General features: G+C 30.3%; 1 protein-coding gene across 3 annotated transcripts in view; it reads left to right on the forward strand.

Moving 5' to 3' along the window:
* LOC117172335 (centrosomal protein of 135 kDa) overlaps window positions 1-20,436 on the forward strand; it is a 316,377-nt gene that overhangs the window by 27,009 nt on the left and 268,932 nt on the right. For all 3 annotated transcript variants that reach the window (XM_033360139.1, XM_033360138.1, XM_033360140.1), the window contains 2 exons: window positions 10,083-10,249; window positions 10,634-10,735. In XM_033360139.1, the coding sequence (XP_033216030.1) occupies window positions 10,083-10,249; window positions 10,634-10,735 (269 nt within the window). The remainder of the gene's footprint in view (window positions 1-10,082; window positions 10,250-10,633; window positions 10,736-20,436) is intronic.

Raw genomic sequence — 20,436 nt, forward strand, 5'->3', positions numbered from 1 at the left:
ACATGCATCGAGGTGCTTCCCTCTTCAACTTTTCACCGTTTCTATGGCAACCGCGTCCTCTGTCTACATCTACGGGAGGGGTGGGGCCAAGGCACACATTGAACGCCAAACCGAACGTGCCGGTGATTTTTTGTTTCTCCATTATCGCGCTTGCCTTCGCCAGTCATATCAATAGATGACTCGGGGCTGGCTCTGCACGCCGAAAATATTAAAATTAATGACGTATATTTTTAAATCCTAAAATATTTTAATATTTTTTCGCTTAATTAAGGTATAACTGAAGTAATATTTACATTTCTCTGTAGTGTCGAATTGACAATTTATATTTAATTTCGAGGAAAAAATTAAGGTTTTCACTACTCATTCAATTATTTATCAAAATTATATTAAAATTCTGTTTTTTTTTTTCTTTGATTATTTTAAACGTACAATATTTTTTCTCATAATTTGATTAATTATAAAACCAGTAACTAGACTGTGACTTGCATAGATCTGAAACGTTTCAATAAAATTTTACATTTAATTTAGTTAATTATGCAATTTAAGGTTTTTATAATTTTATAACGCATTTATCCTTGAATCACAACAAATTATTCTGCCTGTATCTTTTACTGTATTAATTATTGGGATCATTGTTTTTTTATATTAATTTTAATATTTCTCTTTCATTTATATGTCACTGAATTCGTCTCCAGATTTTACTTTTTCTTTTTATTCGTCTCAATTTTGAATTAAATATAGTTTAATATTTTATTTGAAAGACACGACGTTTGTCCTTGTAATACCTTCTAGATTTTTATATTACAGAATAAATCTTATTTCAGTTTCATTGTTTCAATATAAGTAAGACCTAAATCTTTAATTTTCGATTAAATATCATACTTTTAATTAAATTAAAGTGGTTTTATTTCTACAGGTCTAGAAAGTCTTAAGGAAAAATCTATAAAATAGAAGGACAAAAGACAGATTTTTCAACAACAAAAGCTTGAACTGTATTAAAGTAGAAATTATATTTTGAATCGAGAATTTAGAAGAATGATAAATTTTATTTTAATTAAAATTTTATTTTAAAAGTTTGAGGGCAGTTAACCACTTGCATTCAAAGAATCGAAGAATCCAACAAAATTCAAAAGAAATATAAGGCTTATAGGGGTGCATCTCAGCATCTAAGGCTATTACAAAAAAAAAAGAAAAAAAAAGGAAAGAATTCCAAAGAACTAAAAAGAATTCAGTAATATTTTTGCGAACCGGGAAATGACCGGAAATTTGTGTCCTTGATTAAAACGGCCACCTGAATTTCTTAGTATTTTAAAATATATTATATTCATTGGTGTTTTCCTGTAAAAATAGTTTTACTTTTTCCTACTTGTAAAAAATTTCCCACCAAGGATTGAAAAATTGTTTGATTTGATTTATTTCTTCAAGTGAATTTTTTTTAGCTTACAAGAACAAAGAAAAACTATCCAATTAGGGGTTTTGAGTGGTGAAAAATGGTGATTAATTTTTTTCATAAATAGTTTTAAAATAATTTTCGTATTGTTCACATCAGCTGTTTTTTAGATAAGAAGGTCACGAAGAGGATCACAGTGTCTTTAATTATCTCAAGCTTGTAACTTATGCTATGCCTTACAGCTAATAAAACCCCTCGTATCAGTTATTATTTAAAACTCACTTTACTTACTTCACTTTTTCTTACGTAAAAGACGAATTTTTAACAAATTCCATGAATTTTCTACCAAATAGTTGAATTTTCAACTTTTAAAGGATCAATCTCTTATAAAGAATAGACAAGTTGCAATTTTCAGACAGAAAATAGTTTCGAATATCAAAAAACCAAATTGTCAACAAAAAAAGTTAAATTTTAAGCCAAATAGGTTGAATTATCAATTAAAGAAGATAAATTGCGAACAAAATAGTTGAATTTTTAACCAAAGAAATGAATTTTCCAGCATTATATTAGTGATCTACCAAGATAAGACGAGCTTTCAACAAAGTATAATAATTTTTAACAAAATGTTTGAATTTTAAAGCCGGGAGGACGATTTACCCATAAAAAGGTTGAATTTCCAACTAAAAATATGATTTTTTAAGAAAAAAGTTAATTTTCTGTCAAAAAGTAAAATATTTATTAAAACAGTTTATTGGTTATAAAAATTGTTTAATTTGAAATAAAAACTTAATTTTCAAACCGAATAGTTTAATTTTTTATCAAATTGCTGATTCATCAACCAAATTAGATTAATGTAGACCCAGATCGTTGCATTTTTAATTAAAAATGAAGAATTTTCAACGCAGAAAATTTATTTTTGGTAGAAACAGACAAATTTTTAGCAAAATACATGAATTTTTATTTAGATAGAGATAGAGATAGAAGATTAATTTTCTAAAAATAGAATAGTTAAATTTTTGACCAGAGGTGAATCTAAAACCAAACGAATAATTTTTTTAAAATGTATTTCAACTTTTAAACAGGCTTCGGAATTCCTAACGAAACAAGATAACTTTTTAACAAAATAGTTGCAGTTGGTTTCTTAAAAACAGAGAAAAAAAGAACAATTCTTTAAAAGTTAATAATGAGGAAGCATACTAAATGTTATCTAAGTTCCTAACTTTTCTTCCACTGACCCCCCACCCCTGTTCGAACCATATTTTTTAGAATCCCCCCCCCCCCCATGCAATTGGTAATGCAGTTTACTGACGGCCCATTAGAGTTTCGATTTTTGTATTTAATGAAATTATCCTGATAATGTATCGATTAAAATTTGTTTAGCACAAAAATACACAACAAAACATCGACAAGACTCAGAAAAATAAATTACAACAATCAAAAGAATGACTGAGAACAAGTATATTGAGACTATACTTAAGGAAATTTATTTTCCATTTTATTTATGTTGGATAAAATATCAATATTACACAGAAAAGTAACAGCGTTTTAATTTAAAGAATTAAAGTTATTTAAAAACTGAAATTAATATAAAAAATGGAATGGCCTCTAATTGTTCTCATTCTCATCATTTATGATTGAGAAAGTATAAAAAAAGAAAGGTCCGAAAAGTCAGAAAAGAAAGGACGAGTTCTATAAACAGCCATTTTGGATAAAAATTCAAAAAGTTAGAGTATTTGGTAAAATTTTGGGACCATTCTTTTATACATAAAATTTTTATTTACGGCTATTAATATTACTCAGAAAGCCAAAAAATTTAGCCTGATGACTTTTTTTTATACAAAAAAATTTTAAATCAAAAAACGTACGATATGAAAAAAAGTCAATTAAAAAAAAAACATTGATTTTAAAAGCCCTATAAGATTATCATAAACAATTTTTTTTATTTTCTTGCAAAATCGAACATTCTAATTTTTATTGCACAAAAAATCATGAAAAATCCCATTTCGTGGTCAAACTATGCAGGTTTCGAAAGAAGATGAATCAGCCAAAATTTTAATCTCAAAAAATATCTACAAATTCGTTAATAATCACTTCTTGATAGGACGCGTGCTTTTTGTTTTATTCGCCAAAAATAACATTGAAAATCTAAAAAAAAATGTTGAAAAAGTGATACAAGTTACGAAAAAAAATGACTAAAAAAATTGTGTACCCGAAAAAGAGCTACAATTTTGTTATAAATTACTTTTTGACAGGATACTTAGTTTTGGTTTTAATCATAAAAATGACATTAAAAATAAAAATGAAAAATTTGTGGAAAAACAACAAAAAGGTACAAAAACAAATTGATAGAAAAAAGTTATTCGCCCAAAAAAGTAATAAAAATTTGTATTATTTTTTTACATTATTATTATTATTATTATTATTATTATTATTATTTATGATGGAGAAAGTATTGTAGTTTCCCAAAATTGGACACCAGAACATTCAAATTTTCAACTCGTAGTTTTGTTTTATTGTGAGTGATATATGCAGAAAATCGAAAATTCCAACATTACGCCAAAAGACGCGAAATACGTAAGAAATCTCAAAGAAGACTTGTAGGATATTTTGCATTATCCATAACAAATAATATGAAAACTAAAATTTTCTTATTAGCATAACAACGCGAGATAGAGAAAAATGTATGAAAAAATAATTGTATTTTTTTATTTATTTTAAGGTGGTTCAGAAAATATAAATTTACAACTGTCTGTCAAAAATTAAGCGCGCAGTGCGAGTGTCATGATAAGAATGTGTACCTTAAAGCCTACAGAGCTTTTAGAAACTTAATCTTTAACTATACTAATTTAAGTTAAAAATTCAGAATATAAACACGCATATAAATACTACGCTGTAAAGAGATATTTTTGATAAAATTTCATTCAAGCATTCCAAATGCAAAGAATAAATAAACGAGCGCGAAGCGCGGGATTCCACAGACGCGCGCCCTAGGCGCGCTCAAACTTGCGAGCCACGGGCACAGGGGACGATGAGAAAGTGCCTGCGACAATAAATAATGCATTTACGGATTATTTTATTTCAAACTAACAATTAAGAGATGAATGTTTATAAAACTTTCCAATAATTTCTGACTTTTTGATACGTTTTGATACGATTCAAAAATAATTAAAACTTTTAAAGATTTTTTAAGAATTTTGTAAAGTTCCACAAAAAAGAAAAACATTTTTTCAGGTTCATGCGAAACATAAAAATAATGATTTATTTCGAAAAATTAATTTTCAAAGATTATTTAAAAAGATTTCTTAAATTGTCAAAGTAGAATCTAAAGATTTTAAGACAATTTAAAAAAATTTGCAGAATAAATTAAAAATGCAGAAAAAATTATAATAATTTTTAGATGTTAGAATGTTTAAAAGGTCTGACCAGATTAAAAAAAAAAGAATTTTCCTTATATTCATGTGAAAATTTTAAATAAACTTTTATTTTGAAAATTGAACTTTATAAAAATTAAAAAAGGTTTTTAAACATATCAGCCGATTTCCTAAAATTTCGAAAAAGAGTTCGGAAGATTTTAAACCAAAATGTTTAAATTTTGTAAGATTAAAAAATAAAAACAATAAAAAATCGAGTAAATTCAAGAAATATTTAATAGAATTGAAGAGATTCAAAATTAATTCTAAACTTTAAAAGTTTTTTTGGATGTATATTCTTAAAGATTTCTAAACTAAACTTTAGGAGCTTTAAAATAATTTCAAAAATTCCCGACTTCCAAAACTCCTAAAGATCTTTTAAAAACACTCGAATTTTTTATAATATTTTTTGAAATCCTATAAAATGTAAAACTTCTTTAAAATCTTCTAGATTCTTTTCTGACACGTCTGAAATATTCAACAATCTTTTTTTAATTTTCTCAAGAATCTTATGAAAATTATATTTAGATAAATTTAAAAACATACAGAGAATACTTATTTTCTTTTTTCAATTCTCAGAATTCAATTTCAACCTCGATTTAATATAACATTTCGAAAAATAATTTTCGATTCATTTAAGTGTTGCTAAAGATAAAAAATATTTGTTCATATCATTATTATATATATTATACAGTAGCATTATAGTGTGAAACAGCAATATAAAAAAATTAGTTTTTCATCACTATATTTAAAAGTGTTTAAATAACCGGGACTAATACAAAATAGCGAAAAAATTAATAATAAAACTACAAATTAGCGATAAAAGTTACCGAAAATGTAAATGAACGAATTGTAAATCGATCGACATATAAAATAAATGAATTGTTATACCATCATAAATATTTCTATTCCTTAAATTTAAATTTGACGAAAATAATTAGTAAATTATTAATTAATGCTTAATTAAATTGTTTGCCTTTTTATTTGTTATTTGAAATCTGGAAAATTTTATAATTCGGTAATAATGTATATTTTCGGCAATTTTTTTTCATTCATTTGTGTATTCATTATTTATTTTCTATTTTTGATAAGTTCTGAGTATCCATGCTATTTTGTTGTTGTTTGCATTACGTCAATTATGCCATTTTGTCTTATATTAAACAAAATAATAAGTAAGTAGATAAGTCTTGTGTACTATCGGACTACACTGTGAAGAAAAAATATTTTTAAAAGGGTTTTAATATTTATTTTGTAATTTTTATGTATTTTTCCTATGGTAATGCATGGTTTTGTAGAACAAAGTCACGGCTAGCGCCGCCACACGGCCATTTTCAACTCTAATGACACATTTTTTATTTCGTTTAATATAGGCAAAAGCGGCATAATTTACACAATTCAAATTTTTTAAAATGCCATGGATCTTCAGAACTTCTCAAATTTCCCAAACTTTCCAAATTTCAAATAACGAAAAGATTTTTAATTGACAAAAAATAAAATCCCGAATTTAACAATATCCTAAAATTAAATTCACCGTCTTCGAGGCCGTCTTATAAAATAAACGAATTATTAAATTCCCACAAATATAAATATATAATATAATACCACTATACATATAATAAATATAATTTTTATATCCATATATTACAAACAAGGATTTTGACCAATCATACAATATTTGTATAGTTACTCTAAAGACCATTAACGAATATTTTTTATCTTTTGAAACACTCAAACTATTCGAAAATTATTTTTCAAAGTTTTAAAATAAATTCATGTTGAAATTAAATTCTGATAATTGAGAAAAAGGAAATAAGTATTATCAGTTTGTTTTTAAATTTATATAAATATAATTTTCATAAGATTCATGAGAAAATAAAAAAAAAAAGATTTAAAAATATTTCAGACGTATCAGCATATAATCTACAAGATTTTAAAGAAATTGTTTATTTTATAGTATTTTACAAAATGTTATGGGAAATTCGAGTCTTCTTGAAAGATGTTTAGGACTTTTAGAAGTTGGGAAAGAATCAAGAAATATTTGATAAGTTTTCGAAAATGTTTCCCAGTTGTCAAATATTTATAATCTATTTAAAACGTCTTATATTCCTGAAAATATTTTATAACTGACTGGAATACTATTTTTCAAAATTTTAACACATCAAAAACTTTCTGAATTATTTTAAAGCTCCTAAAGTTTAGTTTTGAAATATTTAAAAATATGCATTTCTAAAAATCTTCTAAAGTTTAAAATTAATTTTTCATCTCTTTAATTGTACTAAATATATATTGAATTTACTCGCTTTTTTATTAGTTTTTATTTTGTAATTTTACCAAATTGAAATATTTTGCTTTAAAATCATCTAAACTCTTTTGTAAAAGTGTAGGAAATCGTTCGATATGTTTAAAAACTCTTTTTAATTTTCTTTTAAAGTTCATTTTTCAAAAGAAAGAATATTTGAAATTTTCACACGAATATAAGGAAAATTCCTCTTTTTTATCTTGCCAGACCTTTTAAACTTTCTAATCTCTGAAAGTTATTTAAATTTTACCTTCTTTTTTATGTATTCTGCAAATTTAAACAAATTGCCCTAAAATCTTTCAGATTCTTCTTTAGCAATTTTAAAAATCTTTTGAAATTTTTTAAATAAACGCTCTAAATGAATTTTTCGAAGTAAACAGTTAATTTAATTTTTCCTAGAACCCTGAAAAGATCTCTTTTATTTTCGTGAATCTTTAAAAAAATCTTCACAATTTTTAATTATTTTTTAATGATCTCAAAACTTCTGAATATCTCTTAAACTTACTCAATTTTTTTCTAAAATTATGTTATGTGGCAAAATGGATCAATTTTGCTTTAAAATCTTTTACACACTTTGAAAAAATTTAAGGAAATAATTCAAAATGTTTTGTGGTCTTTTTTATTTTTCTCTTGAAATTCCTTACAAAAGACTCACACCAAACTCTCGCTTTCAGTCCAGTGTCGGGGGTTGCCGTCGGGGGTTGCCTTGGATTGATTTCGGGGGGATCGAAAACTAAACAATCAGGGCCGCGTTAACCATTTCTAATTGGAATGCGCACTGCGGCCCTATCGAGGCGAGTGTCACAATCGCGCTCGCCCTGTTGCCCTGATAAACTACTGGGAGGGACAGCAGTTCTAGTAAGGCTGAAAACGGGGGGGGGGGGGCGAAAGCGAGAGTTTAGTGTATTTAAAAATTCCCCATGAATCTGAAGAACTTTTTTCCATTCTCTTGACGCCCTGACTAAATTCAGTGTACCTAAAAAATGTGTAAGTCCTGATCCGGGATCTTCGGGTTCTCTGAGTTCACCTTTGTAACCTGACACCTGTATTATTTTCACAATAATTACTCAAATAAACCGTTTTTTTATACATTTTTAAGAGTTTGTAACGGCTCTACGCGACAAAAGTCATATAACTTTTTAATCTTACAATATCTCAATCAGTCGCTCATATCCAAACCCTTCTACGCACTTCCACAGTCCACTTACCTTAAATTTCACCACAAATATCAGCTTCAAAATTTGTTTGAATAGAAAAAAGCTGCTAATAAATATTGCAGAAAAGAATTTATTCGAAGGTTTGGAGAATGTTTCGAAAGAGTGTGAATATCAGAAGCAAGAAGCGGAGAATCTTTAGAAAGAATGTGGATTTCAGAAGCAAGAAGCAGAGAATCTTTCGAAAGAATATGAATTTCAGAAGCAAGAACTGAAGAAATTTGTGCAGGGTGGTGAGAGGGAGGAGCTAAATAAGTTGAAAGAAAGGGTCGAGAAGGGGGAAAGAAATGAAAATAATAAGTGCATACGGTTGTTCATCATATATTTTAAAGGTTCAAAATTTGGCTCTTTCTTTTAAAACTTATCTCTTCGTAAAAAATTCTGTTTTTTATGAAAATTCAAATATTTCGGTTGAAAGCTAACCAGATTGGATTAGATTCAACTTTGTTGGATTTCAAATTAAAATATTTTTTGGTTGAAATAATATCAACTATTATATTTTCCTTGAGAATTGATCTATTTTGTTTAAAAAGTCATTTATTTAAAAAAATGTAAATATTTAGTAAAAAGTTCCACTAGTTTGTTGAAAAATAAAGAACACTTTTGTTGGAAAAAGTTTTTTGTTGGTTTGAAATTTTAACTCTTTTGCTTAAAACATTTTAATAGAGGGTGTATTTATTTTTTGGTAAAAAAAAATTGTCTTCCTTGGTTGACAATGAACATTTTTGTTGAAAATTTCTCTTTTTGGTATTAAATACCAAACTTTTTTAAAAAATATTACTTTAAAATTACTTTCTAAAAAACTTTTTCTGTGATGTTTCTAAAGATTATAATTTTATTTATAATTATCTTAAATAAAAAAGGCACTAAAAAAAGAAACAATATTCTTCTCTACTTTTCCTTGCCAAATCTAAGAATCGGATAATTTTTTTATTTAGGATTTCCTTACTAACACACTTCATTTCACATAACTACATAATTTAAATTGTGAAATGAAAAATCTTAATTCTTAAAATATATGGTGAACTGTGTGCATAGAAGTCTATTGGGCTGAAACGATCTAGTCGAATAGCCGACTGGCTGCTTTTTGGCTGCCTTTATCTGTACACTAGACGAACGTGAGCAGGTGCAGGTATACAGTCGGTTATTCAGCGTCGATTATTCGACTGGCCAGTTAGTCGGCCAATCGACTGGGTTGGCTATTGGGCTACGAGATGTGTGTGCACGCGTGTGTGTGTGTGTGACATGCGCCGAGGAAAGGGGTCTAACTCCGAAAGCTAGGATTTTACAAGACGAGCGATAGAAAGAGAGCTAGCAAGCTATAGTTTTAAGAGAGAGAGAAAACTCATGGAAAATTCCCTCTCCACTCACAACTACACTGTCACACTTTTAACTGTGCAGAGTAGTGCCCATCTTCGAATATGCATTATAGGCATTATAGGTGAGGCACGAAGATGTAGTTATGAGTGGTGGGAGCTGTTTCACGAGATCTTAGTCAGACCGAAGAAAGAGCAATTTACAGGGTTCCTAACAACCCAATTTCGAACAATAATAACGCTCGGAATTTTGTTAATCGTTCCATTAAAAATAGTAACTCAATAACTAGCGGAAGGTATAAAAACATGAATATCTATAATTTCTAAGTTAGCCCCTTTTCCTCGGAGAGCTTACATTTATTTATCCTATTATAGTAAAATAAGTAAGTTTCATTTTCTGTAAACTATTTATAGCTTTAGCAATTTTCTAAATATTAAATTCATGATTTCTAGCATCAAATAATCGGAAAAGTTCCCTATCATCTTCAAGACAATGCAATAATACAAAAACAAATAATAGGGATTTCAATGAAGAGGAAGAAATTGTGAAGGAAGACAACAGGCAAATTTCGACCGACATCCAAAGGATTCTCTACGAAAAAGAATCAACTATACTTAGTGTAAGGCATCTTAAATACAAATTAATGTAAAAAAATGTTTTCATGATTATGTTTTTTAAAAATTATTTATCGAAAAATTTTCTGCCAAAACAAAATGATTCTAGGTATACAAAATTGCAGATTTCCACACATTACAACTTTTTTTAAAGAAAAATTTGCAATACATAGAACACAGCAAAAACAAACGTTTATATTGACACCTTTTAAAATTGTTTTGACTAAAACTTGGTAGAATTAGTCTGGTTTCAAGCAAATTTATTCCTAATTTGAGACCTTATTACCTTAATTTCAGAATTGAGTGTTATTTCTTTGAAAACAAAACTTTTTTTCAATTCCAATGGATTATCCAGCTAATGTCTTCTGATTCGGAAATATTATCTTTAGTTGCAGAACAAGTTGAGCGACCTGGAAGCAGAGCGAGATTACTTCAGAACAGAGTACAATAAATTTCGAGACCAGTATAACAAACAATCTAACAATGATAACGTAAGAAAAAAAATCCTAAAATATTTCGTTTGAAGGAAGAATCCAAAAAGCTTAAAGTTCTATGAATTCTCAGTATTGACAAACTTTCTAAATCGCAGACACAATCACTGAAGACAAATATTATAAGCTTTTAATCTTATCAGTCATCTTGTGTATTATACTCTTTCTCTCCTAAACAAAAAAAAAGATTCTGCAGGAATCGCGGATACAAACTTCTGATTTGAAGCGAAAGCTATGTGAAAAGGAAAGAGCGTTGGCTGAGCTGATGCGCGAGAAAAAAGAACTCTGTCGTGAAGAATGTAATCTCAAAGCAAGATTACAGAGCAGCAAGCCTCAGCATAAACACGCCTGCGTTTCTCACAGTCCTTGTAGTCCCTACGATTATTCGCCATCGTTTCCTTCTGGTAGAAACTTAAATGCGAAAGTCAGTGAAAGATTTCTTAAGTACATTTTGAACTATCCTTTATTATTTAAAAAAATGTAACTTGATAAATTTGTGCATATCCATTTAAAAAAATGTCATTTTCGGAAGTTAAGAGAACTTAATGTTTTAAATTTCTAAATGTTTTGAATTTGTGTAAATTTTAAATTAACACAAATCCAAATGTGAAAAAGTGGTTAAAATCGTGAAAAGTAATAACATCTTAAATACAAATACAATGTTTAAGAATAATAGCGTTAAAAATTTATTTCAAATAGAATTTTATAAAAGTGATAAGTTTAAAAATTGACCATTCGCAACCGAAGCCTTAATACTTCAATAGATTGATATGGCATACGTTGGGAGTCTGCAATTCTTTGGATACATTATTATTTTTAATTTTTTATGAATCTAGATTCCAGAAAATTTGAAATCAAAATGAGAATTCATGAATTTAATGTTTCGAACGATATTTTTTAAATATTGTACAATATATCCCTTTTGAACATACACAAACAGAGAGGGTGTCCCAGACTCAAGTGTCCGGACCTATATTGCCATATAAAAATGAAAAAATAAATAGAAAATTCCTTTTCCAAAAATTAGTTCACGTTTTAGTTTTTGAGTCATAAAACATTTAAGCTGGACCAATAAGGTACGCGGTATAAACAGACGTGCGTTAGTTATTAGGGATAGCGAAGGGAGCACAGCGGTCACTACACTACATTAGACCCTCGAATGCCCGACTGTTTATTCCGTACTTTTGATTGGTCCAGGTTGAATCGCTTGTGACTCAAAAACTAAAAAGGGATTTTCTATTTATTTTTTATTCGTATTAAGCCATAAAAGTCCGGACACCCTATATTTAAATATATATAGTATACGGTTCTGGGATACTAGTCTCCCGGTATCCCAGAGTAACCGATTAAGACGCCCCGTCCAGGTGCCATTCAGCATTTGGCACGGTTGTTACGCCTCCTCTTAGGGGTTATTTCTTTAGGACCATCCCTGGACAATTGTCTACGACTGCTTATTAATTATTGTAACCATATTCAGCAGAAACCCTTGGTACAGGGACCCTCTATCCGCAACCCGAGGACGCGTTCGGGCTTGGCTTTGATTTATTTGGAATCAAATCGAAGAGCCTATTATGTTTTTAGTGAACGGATCGACTGAGGGATGACCTGCTAGAGTGCTACGATACCAGTATGGCTCCTGAGCGAAAACGTTACGTGGTGCGGCTCTGCAGTGCGAGAAATAACCAGAGCTCTTGCACTTTTCGCAAAAAATGCTGCGAAGCCGTGCCGAGAACCTCTGGAAAAGTTGTTATATACGCGGAGTGCCTACTCTATCGTAAAAATAATCCAGTAAAGAAAGAACGATGCATTTGGTCCAGAAGAAACATCAACATCCAGATTTATAGAGCGACGAAAGAGGTGGGTTAGAGAAAATAAACAGTTTTCTCTGACCCGTCTCGAATCTTTGAGATTTTTCACTTTCCTCAGACCACCCGCCCAAACCAGAGAAGCTCGAGGCATTTTTTTAGAGAAATCTACGAAATCCAGCACCCACTGAACGAAGGCATAGTGAAAATAAATAGTTTCAAGGAGCTGTGCAGTGTCCTCATAACACATGATGAGGAATGCTCACCTATCACTACCGAAAAGGTGGAAAAAGTATTAAGAAGTATGAAGAACTATTCCTCTCCGAAACCAGATGGTACCACGATCAACATCCTTCAACCCACCAGCATCTGGCCCACACTTTCACCTCATATCTAAAGTGAAGAAAACCTATTCCAGAGTGGCTGTTGGAAGGACGCACAGTGTTGCCTCCGAAGATGGGAAAATTTGTCTGTACCTAAGAAGGAAAGGCCAATAACTTGTCTGAACACGCTGCATATGATCCTCACATTTATCTTAAATAATAGGATTGTTCGGACAATCGGAATTCTGTGTTCAGAGATGTACGAACTACACGACCCAAAAAAAGGCGTAGCAGGATGTCAGGAGAAAGTGCTCATCGATATATGCTTCTGCAAAGATGCAGCTTCTTACCAACGCTGCGTGTCGATGGCCTGGATTGACTACTATAAAGCTTTTTATTAAACCTCGCGAAGAACTTAGCATCTGCCTGTTGGAAAGAATAAAGGTTCAGCCACACGTACTTAGGTATCTAGAGAGATTGATGGACCATTGGAAAACCAGATTTACTACCTTCTAGAAAAAATTTTATTTGACACCAAACAGCCTTACCTTCCAGAGAAGCGTCTTTCAGGCCGACAGTTAAGTCCAACGGTAAACCTGCATATCGAAATCATAAAGTCACTCGTGTATTTTACATGGATGGTCTAAAGATCTAGCTTGAAATGCAGAGCAACTAAATGTATCTTTAAGGATTGTCGAGAAGAACACCTGGGAAATTGGAATGGAGTTTGAGTTTGAAAAATACGCCAAAATTCATTTGAAGTGAGGACGACTTTCTGGCATTCCCGACGGCCCTGAACTCGTCAATCGAAGGAGAAAAACTTCCGCGAATAGCTCACCTCAGCAAGAGGATATACGGCATCTTTGCCAACGTTTGCTTTCCTCAAATCACCCGGATTGAAGTCTTGCACATTTTGAGTCGTAGAATTTTCGATGAGTTACAGAGCATAAAATGCACACCCCGCACACCTAGGACATATTTTACCTAGTTGTCCAACTCTTAGGGGAACGGAGCACACCAAAGGGACAATGCCGTACTAACAGGCTTTATTGCCATCACTATCACTCCTACGACGTTAGCCCTGATACCGGTCCGCCAAATCCTCCTAGGGAAAATTGAAACCTCGGCAGAAATAATGTATGAAAACATTTTTTGTATCTATGAGCTTCTATGTATATGAGTTTTTCATTTAACTGTTTCTCTATTCCGCGGAAGCGCTGTAATCAAGAATTTGAAAATTGAATTTGGAATAAAGCGTCACAATAGTCGAGGTTATTTACTAGCATTTACTTCGCATATATCTCAATTAACCTCGTAAGAGTACATATCTTAATCTAATTTAGAATTCTTTTAGACAATAAGAAGAGAAAATTACATTCGCTTCAGAGTTTCGAAAAAAAATTTTAATTAAACTGGGAAAATTTCAAATAATAAAAATAAAAACAATTAGGCTAGATCGTTTACAAACTTGTTCTTACATGCATTAAGCATTAAGCATCCGGGATTTAGACATAAAGCGGTAAGGCGCTTTACCTTAAAGGAAAACCTGTGTCAGTGCGTCACGACGTTCCGACAGTTCACTCGAAATGGGAGACACACTCGAATAAGCACGATGGCGAGCACACGTCGAGTAGCATTTGGGCTCCGATGCCTGCTGAAGCCAGTGGGTCTGATCGGATTATTTCGTGCATTGACAACAGTGCCACCTAACACGCTAGTATATATCGCGAAGTAGTATCGCGAAGTAGTATCGCGAAGTCATTGGAGCAATGTGCATGAAAAAGAGCAGTGAATATCAATTTATTTTAATAAAAAAGTTATACTATGGTTAAAAATTAATTGTTTACTGTAAGATTTCTTGTTAATATTTAATTGAAATTCAAATTTCTTCTGAGTTGGTGGTGGTCTACGATTTGGCCAAGAAAACGAAGAAGAAAAAGTATTGAATAGTCAGAGAGAAAGAGAGGTCGAATCAAATCTCAAACTGTCAAGTATTGGCGTGAAAATAGTGAAACCTGTTTTTCGTGGACACTTAGCCTAATATTTATTTAAAAAATAAATTTTCTGTTAACTAACTTTTTTTTTGTCTTATGTCGAAATCCAACATTCGATCCGTACTGCGGTCGGATCAGTTTTTTTCGATTCGATCGGCCCATCGATTGAATGTCAAAAATCCAATGTGCGACTGACAAAAGGCATTTTAATTTCTAATTCATAATTACGATTCTAAAAATCTGAACCAATTCATATAGAATGCAGATTGAAGATCCAGAGAGACTTGAAGACAATACTGTGTCAATCTGCTGGTTAATATTAGCAACCTATATATAGTTCAACAATAAAAATAAACGTGCCATTAATTTTTAATTTATAATAAAAAAGTTATTATGTGATTACATAGTAACTATTAACAATAATTCCTTAAATATTATTCATGTTAAAATCTGTAGAATGTTTTTTTACAGACTTTACAGGCTTGTAATATTTATTTTCTTATTTAATATTCTCAAATCAGAATTATAATGTGGAGGATCTCTAATGAAGGTTACCTCAATATTGTGTTATTACTTATTAAAATAGCTTTATTTTAATTTTTTTCATCAAATAACAGGCTTAAAAACATTTTTGTTCTAAATTTCTGACATTTGGGATAATATTTTGGGGATGGTAAATATCAGTTTATATAAAATATTTACCTCATAAATTGAAATAATATTTTTTAATTTCTTTCTTAATATAATTTTAATATTAAAAATTCGAAAAATATTATTGTTTTTCAATCAGTCGCTTACAAAGTCAAACTTTTTAGTTATCGGTCTTACCATTCGTATCCTTATATTAAGTTTGTGATCAAATTAAATGAAAATTTTAAATTATAATTTCCAGAAATTTTAAATTCAAGTCGAAATTTAAAAGTTCAAACTGTTAAAGCTGAAGACTTTTCCACTTAAAGTATTAAAAACTAAACGATAATCAAAAACAGCCAAAATGAAACTTCTGAATTTTAAACTTTTCAACTCTTCCAAATTAAAGCTTAACAATTTTGCCATTCAAAATTTTATTTATTCAATCGTTTAATAATAAACATGTTTTAAAATGGAAGTCTTCTAATTTCAATAGGTTCTATTTTAAGGGTTTCAAAATAAAAATTATCTTAAAATAAAACATTCAAAGTGGTACAATATAAAATTCACAAAATTGTAGTTGTGCAAATTAAATGTTAAGGGCTGATAAAGGCCCCTGGCTTTCATTATTTATTAAACAGCCAAAACAAAATATTTTAAAATATACAAACTAAATGTCGCCACTTTTATCTTTGGGAAAAATTCCCGGTTTAAACATTTTTTCCAAATTTATTAAATTGTCATGAAAAATGATGTGAATATAACATTTGTATCACTTGTTCTTAATACAACGTTAAAATTTAGACAATTGAAGAACATATAAAGTGGAATTTTCAACAGTATATTTTTTAATAGCTGAATTCTAAAGTTTTTAAAATAAAAAAAAGTTGAAATGTTGAAAATTCAGTAAAATTTTTTTTTCTATTTTCAGCTGCTTGAAATTGGATTTTTAAATTACGTTTAAATCTTATTACCTGATTTTTTACAGCTGGAACTCAAGGAAAAGCTTTGGAAATTTAGATTTTTTTTTATAAAATAAAAATCTTATAATTCCCTCACAACAAAATGACATCCTTGGCATATCCCTAGAATATCTCAGCAGGATATGCGATATCCTGAAAAATGTCCCAAAAATCTCCCGGGATATCTGTGGCATATTTCAAGGATATCGAGATTTCTGCCCCGTACGATATTCACTCAATGTCCTGTGCGGGATATGCACAATTTTGGAAATGGAATCCAATATTTCTGAAATGCATATTGACTAAAATATGCAAAATGCCTGAAAATATAAAGATTCACAAACATCCATTAATTTGACAAAAAACCACTTTATACATATCTCGAATATTCGGTTTCTTTCAAAATCCTATCTCAGTATAATTATCAAAAAATTATTACTGCTAATAATTTTCATAACCAATAATTGCGCAGCTTAGAGATCGCACTTTTCAAAGGCAAAATCAGTTTTTATGATAAAAAAACAATTAAACTAATATGTACCGCGTTGGTTCGTATAGTGTAAATGAGAATAGATTATAAACTGGCACGAATATTCGAGAAATTATTGACTTTTGTTAAAGGTTCACTTATTATTGCGCGACAATTTTCGGACACTTAACAGCCATGATGGAATTTACCTGGAAGTGACTTTAGGGGGGACTTTAATATTATTGTACTTTTTAATATTGTACTTTTTATAAAATCTCTGGAAAAACACCTCATTTTGTTAAATTATTTGTTAATTTATTGATACGATTGAATACACGTATTATTGGCAGTAGATATATCTGAAATTCTAGGAATATACTAAATTATAGATTTGGGATATCTTGGGGTCATCGTTGGCATATAAAATTGGGACATTAATGGAATATCCTGAGGATATTCTGAGATCCCTGTACGATATTATTCGCGATATCCCTAGGATCTCCTGGGATATACCCAGGATATGCTGGGAGATAAATTGGATATCCCGCCCATATCTCATGATGTGAGGGTTCGTTTGAGAATTAATTTATTTTGCTTACAAGTTATAATTTTTTTTGTTAAAATTTCAACGTTTTTCTTAGTTGAAAATTCATATTTTTTCGAATTTAACAGTCCACAGTTTTGTTAAATAATTATATTTTTTAGATGAAATTCAACTGCTATGTAGAAAATTCGTATTTTTGGACTAAAACGTAGATTGCTTTATGAATACGCACTTTTTAATTCAGATGTATGGAGTATATGATTAAAATTTATATCTTCTCAAACAACAGAATACAAAATTACAAATAAGTATAGTAACTTGTGAAAATAATATGTATAAGAATTCGCAGAATATGTATTCAAGATTGAAAAAATCTTTATTTTGTAGAGATATAGATTTTTTCGAAATTTAAACTTTATTCAATTAAAGAAAAATTAGATTTGACAATTCTTTAATCATGGGAACTATCGACTTGTTTCGGTTTATTAATTGACTATGGTCACCTAATTGAAAGAAAGTATGTAAAAAAGTGAATCATTTACTCAATTTAACGCACATCCAATGTGCAATTTTCCGACGCACGGGCCATTCGAATAAAAAAACCGATTCGAAGGTATTCTATGTCGGTTTTTCAACAATCGATGCATATCGAAAAAGCCAATCCAACCGTAGCACGGATCGAATGTCTGATATTCGTCATTCGATGGACGGGTCGATCGAATCGAAAAATTTGAATTGACGACAGCGCGAATTGAATGTCGGGTTTTCAACATTCGATCGATGGGTCGATCGAATCGAATAAACCGACATTTGAAAATGAACGCACGTCGAGTCCAAAATAATATATTCGATCCGACAAAATGCACACGTGTACAGGAAACATATTTATTTTAACGTGCAACAGAAAAATTTGTTCCTCATTTCCGTTAAATATTTAGCTTACCCTTGTCGCCATATTAGAAAAATAAAATTTCAAAATATTTTGTACCACGCAGTAAAATACACCGGAAACGGTTCATTCGCCCCTGATAGCTTAAGTTCCGAGTCAGCATAAATCCGAAGGGAACACCCACCGCCAGCCCCTAAATCGATCATCAATCTCTGGTTCACGGTATGCAAGGTATAACTGTCTCAACTCCCATATAAGGTATTTATACCTCTCTTTCTTTTCATTCTCCTTGGCTGTAACATTCTTATTGGCAAGTGCCGAAAATTCAATGAAAAACATGGTATTTTTCTCGAAGTCAAGGAGAACTATGCCAGACTTCGAGTGGGCGACTGAAACAGTTGCCGAGAATATGTAGTTCCAGTATGCCGTAGTGATAGAGATGGTAATAAAGCACTCTGAGTGCCGCATCGTCCCTTTGGATGTAAGCCTTTCCTCCATGAGTTGTAAAACTAGAAAGACTGTGTCCTACACTGCTGTCCCGCAAGAAAAGTTTCCGTTATAGAGGAAAAGGTGATCCAAGGGGGCAAGAGAGTGGCGCTGCTGGGTCATGAGAGCAATTATACAACAACGCATGAGTATATGAAAAAAGCGGGCAGTACACTCGACGTTTAATCGTGTCGTCTCCTCAAGTCATTTTCAGTCTGTTGCAAAAATGTCACAGGACATTCGCTTCACTTCGCTTCTAGTAACTCAGTGTTTAGGTTATGCGTGTTACGAAAATACCGAATGATAACAAGAGAAAGCGCTTATCTTTATAAGAGAAATATAAGCTTTTAGACGATGTGAATTAAGGTGTCTTAAAACAGTCTATTTTACAAAATTTATTTTTTTACTCGTAATTTTACAAATCTTTAGAAGAAAAATCTGTCCAATTTCGATTTTAACAGCTTTTAAAATAATTAGTTGAATTTTTATCTCTTTCAAGTATCATACCATTCACTTTATATTGCGTAATTCAAAAATCCTTTGATTTAAAAATGTTCCATTTTAGACTTTTCTTTCTAAGATTACATTTTTAATTTAAAGAATTTCAAAATCCAGGCTTGAAGTTCTGAAAAAGTGTAAAAAATAATTTTAAAAAATTTTAAACAACTTCCAGATTTCTCAAAACTTAGAAATAAATTTTTTAAGCTTTTCAAGGATGTTTGAACTATTTGAAATAAAAATAATTTGTCTTCTAGTTTACGAAATGGTCAGTTAAAAAATTTAGTTTTTCAATTTTCAATGTTTCCATCTTAAAATTGCTTTAAATGATAAAATTTAGGACATTTTAAATTTCATTAATTGATTCTTGTATTTACAGCATTGAAAATGATAACGTGGATTTATACTTTTTGTAATTGAATCTGATTCTTTGAACTACATAATTTATTAAATTTTTTAATTTTGCAGTTTATCTGCATTTAATTTAAAATCGTTCAATTTAAAAGTGTTAGTTCCTTCCATTTGATATGTGTAAATTATTGAGCATTCAAACACAAATTTTTTAATCAAAAAACTTTTAAACATCAATTTAAAAAGTTTAAAGTTTAAGAGTTCCACATTGAGTGTTTTAGTTTGTCGTTTATTTTTTATTACTTCGAATTGAACAATTTTAGCCTTAGAGTTGGAATTTTTAAATTTTATTGATCGTGATAAACGTTTGCGAACCGAGAAAAAACCGGGAAATGACTGGGAATTTTTTCCTTTTATTAAGATGTTCACTTCAATCCGGGTCATTTGAGAAAAACATATATGAACTCAAACGACATTGAATGATTCTTTATATTTCTGTGGAAGATGATGCGTGCATCCTCTTGTTGAGGAGTTGTTAGCGGAAGTTTTTCTCCTGTACTTCCTTCATCCCGGCTGTCATGAATGAGTACATGGGATGGAAAATGTTTGATGCATTTTTCTCATCGCTAATATAAAAAATGAGGCCAAGTATTTTAGAAACTTTCTCTGCTGCTGTGTACGGAAACCCTCCGCTACCCACATCTTCGTGTTTCCTGACGAAGAGTTTTGGAATGAACGACTTGAAGTGCA

The sequence above is a fragment of the Belonocnema kinseyi genome, chromosome 5 (assembly GCF_010883055.1).
Source record: "Belonocnema kinseyi isolate 2016_QV_RU_SX_M_011 chromosome 5, B_treatae_v1, whole genome shotgun sequence".
In the NCBI taxonomy this organism is placed as follows: domain Eukaryota; kingdom Metazoa; phylum Arthropoda; class Insecta; order Hymenoptera; family Cynipidae; genus Belonocnema; species Belonocnema kinseyi.